We start from the raw sequence: 5,301 nt of genomic DNA, 5'->3' as shown, positions 1-5,301 counted from the left end.
TATTTCGATATACATAGTATTTAAAGATATCACAGTAAGATTATTCTCTTATTGATTTTTTACTGTAACAGAGCCATCCCCATTATCAGGCAAGACTTCTCTCTTTAGACTTAGTTGATGGTGCAGTGCTTTCACATCAATTTCATTTTGTGATACTTGAGCTATAAGTAAGGATGTCGATTAGATGAGTAGTTTACTTGTATCCAAGAAGTCACGTTATCAGTTAACATTAAATTAAAGTCCTTTCGTCAACATCAAATTCTAAATTTCAATGTGTATTTCTACTTTACCGATATTACTAGAACTATATTTAGGAGCTGCAACGAGAATATTTCGATTCGGCCATGATACGAAGAATTGCTTAAAAATAGAATTCTCTCCACCATCTATTACTCGAGTAACACAAGTCCACTTAGGATAATTGAATTTTTCAATAAATGTCTAAATAATCAAATACTAATATTAGAAATAAGTTATCGATTTTATAAATTTAGGGACTTTTTACATCTCAAGAGATACATGCTATATACTTTTAAAATATCGAAACTGTAATAGAATAATGTAATTAGTTGTACTAATAAACGCTAAATTAATTTGAATAGCATACTGCAGCTTGACTCATTGCATTTGTTTTCTCCGCTGTGGTGCATTTTGAACCGACCCAAACAAAAATTTCGTTGCCTCTGATATCCAAGATGAAAGAATCCTGTCAAAATTGGCCGTAATGCATTATTCTTAGTATTCAAAACAGAAAATCTAAATCTGATGCCTATACCTTACTAAGTGCTATTCATTATCATTAATTATATTAAAGCATGGTAACAAATTTTTTAAATGACGATATACAATTTAATCTTTCATCTACCGTTAATTTATACCAAGTATTTGATGTATAGTAGTGTATAATATTTGTAGATATGAAAACTGATTTCAACGTAGTTTGTAGTGTTTTACTAAACAACATTCTTACATTATGGTCTAAATGTTCATATTTTAATGGTCTTTCATCGACCTGCGTCATTTCTAAGTCCCCACTAGCGTCCGAAATTCTAAAGTTTTAACGTCGAAATTAAAGTACATTTCGATAGCTATTAAAACCTAATCTTACATTTTATAGAAAGATTTCACTTTACCACCTCAAATCAAGATGAATTATTACATACCTGTATAAATGAATATCTTTTTTTGAAGAAACATCATCGTCAACGGCTTCAGCAGATAATACTTGGTCACGGTTAAATCCACCCAAGGCTTCAAAAAATTTGCTGTCAGGATCTACTCCGTCATCTTTTTATCAAATTAAATTTATAATATTTGTATAGTTTTGTATTTTTGCGACATGATAAATAGTTATGAAATGTAACATACGCGTAGTTAAATGTCTATGATATCGTCCTTTACGATATTATTTAATTTCATGAAATCATAGCTCGAAAGGAAATTCATCGTAAAAGTGTTACAATTATAAAACTTGAGACATTTACTAGTAATCAAAATCAATTTAACATTCTGCTGGGTAGAATAGTACTCATTAGTAGCTCATACAGCTGAAAAAGACAAAATCTAGTAATGTATAGGACTAGCTGATTTAATTTTCTGTTTTTGTCAAGGAATACTTAAAATATTCTAGTCTATAANTGAGGTATATTCATGAATAGAATGTGTTGTTTATTGCTTAAAAAAAGGCCATCTACAATGATTATTATAGATTATTTGCATGCCGTATTTATTTATTATAATCGTAGATACACTAAAATCGATAGCCGAATAAAATCGGTGTCGAAAACAAAATTTATCTTCCTCGATGCTATCTTACCTACCTATAATGTAAATTTTAGCTTTACCCCCGCGTTCATCATCACGAATGCTCCTAGCTACCTCCATTGCCTAGTAATTGTAATTTTGATGCTAATTTAGAGGTATTTGATCGCTATAAATGAGTGAGTTAGTTAATATTATTTAGGATTAAAAAAGTAAATTATTCTTTTATTTATAATTTAAGGACTACTTTTATCCGCTCCGTCCTGCGACTATCTTTACCGCACCAACAATAAATTTTCTTGCCGTCATCCAATATGAAACAATCGCCATCATTTAATGATGTTACATTAACTTCCACCTTAGAAAGATGATTAAAATAATGCATCAATTTAGTATATTTAGTATATGATATTTATTATTAATGTTTATCTCAACTTGTATTAGTTCTATACTAACTGAATAAATTCGGACTAGGCGTTTGCCTTTAATATGAAATAATTTTTTTTCATATACACCGCGTTGCACTTTTTTGAAACCAGACTCAACACCGCCTTCGATGTAGCTGGTTAGAATGTGAAGATTTAAATTTAAGTATGATAAATTTGATTAATAATAAAAATAAGGATATGTAATTAATGTTTTACCGCACTCCTTGTTTAAAATAAGACAAGAATTTTCTAGATTCATGATTCTGGATCTATAGCAAGAGGTCAATGGAAAAGACAATTCTAGAACTGCTGAAATCGTAGTTAATATAATTAAAGAAATTATAGATCTATTAATTTTTAATTTAATTTCATTCTTAATATGCATAATATATTGTTTGTTACTGATAAGCAACTAAATTTATATCGGAATTATGACTATCTAGGTTTACAAACTCTCCGATAATGATTGAGCGATAGCTATAACCTTAACTCTAAAGAAAAACTTATAAAAAGCTAAAGTTTAACATTTTCTAGGAGCTAATGCATTACAGTAGAAATTTCCATAAATTATGAGTTAAATTAATTAAGCTATGACAAAAAAGAATTTTATGTACAAGCCAAATTGAACAATAAATTAGGTATTTTCATGATAATTTAGGACAATACTTAAATTTTAGGCAAAAGCCTATCAATTAAAGCTGTCGGTATTACCAATCTTTATCTACAACTTGATTTATTAACTAATCCTGAAAGTATATGTGATACAAAGTACGGTACGCTACCTCTCGGTATTGCACAGGACTACCTCCAAGAAGCTCATCCAATTCAACAGTTTTATAAGCAGCAACTCCAGCTTCATCCTGATTCCGATGTTAGTGATATAATTAATATATGTACTTATGTTTAATTTAGATTAGAAAAATTAAACTTGAAAAAAATGCAGTACATCATAAATGTACTAGTAATCTATCTGGCAGCACAACCTGAATAAATAATTAATTAATCGCATAAATTAGATCGTCAAGAAATAGTGCGTCTATTTTTGTTTACCTGTGATGTCGTCTCACCAAGCCAGAAATGAATATCCCAAGATAACTTATTATTCTGTTTCTTGGTCTAAATATGTATATTAGATTTTAAAAGGCAGAAATTAAGTAATACATACATCTGATTGCTTACCTACTAACGTATCAATCGTAATCGAAATGAATTCGATAATATTTAGTAGTCAGGTTGTAGATTCATGAATTATAATTTTTTCAGAGAAGTATATCTTTTCTGACACACGGTAGCAAATAATAGCATCATTTTATTCAATCATAGGATAGCGATAAAGATTGTGACATTTAGCGCGATCTATGAAATGATAGATAATGAAATATAGCTGGAATTTGCATTAATACTAGAAAATATGTGTTTAGGTAACACTTACTACTTCTTTGTTACTCTATAATTTCAATAAAGATATTAATGTGTAAGTATGAAAGGTTTCTCTGTCCTGTTGTTTTCTTACTCGATTAAAAATATATTAGTCTATAAATTTTACTCGTAAATATATCCTGGTGCAGTAATAATAATCTCTAATAAATCACAAGTACTACCAGATTTAAGAAATGTTATAATAGCGCAAAAAGTTGATATACAAGAATGGTGCACAAAATATCTTCTCTAATCTTCGTATCGGTCCACCACTATCCGCATTATATACAGCTAAGTGCACAGAATAGTGTCTTGATCAAAGATAGAGGGGCCTTCCATATAAAACTAGTTCTATGCAGTTACCCTCCTTAATTTAGCTCCATCTGGTAGAATTAATGCTCATGGTATGTGCCATATCACAATTGCGGCATAGATAACTTTCTCTATTGGAAGTATAGCTAATCTAAGTTGGCTGCTACTAAGCGTTTCTAGTTACAATGACCTACTTATACTATCTTAGTTAGCTAAACGCTGATAGGACCGCTCCAAACTAGGTAATAAGCCTCTGTTGAAAAAGTATTTCACTGCAATTTTATCTAATTCCTCTCTATCTACACAATTATGAAGTTCGTATACACCTTTAATAAGGCTAGCCCGTACGCAAGTGATATTCAAAATAGCTATACGAGTAAATTGTACATTTATAGTCTCTATAAGACAAGTTTAACATAGATATATATGAGATACAATCTTGTTAATTTATTTCACTCGCTATTCAGTATGTCGCAACACTAGTTTGGTTACTGAAGTAGAAGTGAACAATCTCTGCCTTTATCCATTTTGCAACATGTTACGATGCGTAAGCTCGTCCTAATTATTTGAAGTCTTTAATGACAATATTCATAATAATTCCTATAACTTTAAAAGGATACTTTTATATTATGTGCACCGGGAGTTTCTGACGAGACTATAAAAGGCTGGTGCCTGAAGATTCCTTTTTAGTTGGTTAGTCGGTTAGATAGTCAACTAGTTTTTAAATTGATATTTAATTGTAAAGACTATAATCTTGGGTGCCAAGATTCCTTCAGTAATAAATGATAGTAAATCTCTGACTATCTCGTCTACATCATCTGTGACGCTATAATTGTACCATAGTATTCGGTCGTTGGAACTGAATTATTTGGTGATATAGCTAATCTCGCCTCCTTAAGTTAGTAAGTGGCGTTCTCCGCAAGGATTGGCGTGTGTAGACTACTTTGTCACTAGTGGTGTGTGACACAACAATATTGATTCCAGTTTTAGTCCGTAGATTAACTTAAACTTTAATAATGCAATAGGACAATATTTTTGCCATGATCCATCTCATTAGCCGCAATTATCATCTAAGAATCAGTTTTAGTCGAAAAAATGTAGTGCATTACGATTCTTGTTGTAAAATATTAGAATAATTATTCATAAAGAGCTAGCATGTGAACATTATATGCGACAGTATACTGTTTGATAGCTGGAGGTATAGTATTTTTGTCGAATCATGTATTGTTGAATTAGCAAATAAGGGTAATTTATGAAAGAGAGACTCATTTCCTTTTCAGATCTTCTATAACGAAATGAGACGATATTAAATCGAATTTTGCTCTCAATGTATAGATTACTTACACTTAAGCATATATAAGAGTCACCATTATGAAATTTT

At 30.4% G+C, this 5,301-nt stretch overlaps 1 protein-coding gene across 1 annotated transcript; it reads right to left on the bottom strand.

Annotated features, from left to right (window-relative positions):
* Window positions 1–261: 261 nt before the first annotated feature.
* On the bottom strand, window positions 262–5,300 carry TRIADDRAFT_34596 (uncharacterized protein; the record flags this gene model as incomplete). The annotated part of the gene is made up of 11 exons (XM_002118670.1): window positions 262–441; window positions 608–706; window positions 971–1,049; window positions 1,164–1,287; window positions 1,821–1,887; window positions 2,009–2,119; window positions 2,218–2,323; window positions 2,406–2,458; window positions 2,972–3,049; window positions 3,240–3,305; window positions 5,265–5,300. Coding segments are annotated over 11 exons (999 nt in total), but the record flags the coding sequence as incomplete, so codon positions are not given.
* Window position 5,301: the final 1 nt, after the last annotated feature.

The sequence above is a fragment of the Trichoplax adhaerens genome, genomic scaffold (genome assembly GCF_000150275.1).
Source record: "Trichoplax adhaerens TRIADscaffold_500 genomic scaffold, whole genome shotgun sequence".
In the NCBI taxonomy this organism is placed as follows: Eukaryota; Metazoa; Placozoa; class Uniplacotomia; order Trichoplacea; family Trichoplacidae; genus Trichoplax; species Trichoplax adhaerens.
The sequence above is the reverse complement of the archived record's forward strand: the minus strand, read 5'-3'. Positions and strand labels throughout refer to the sequence as shown.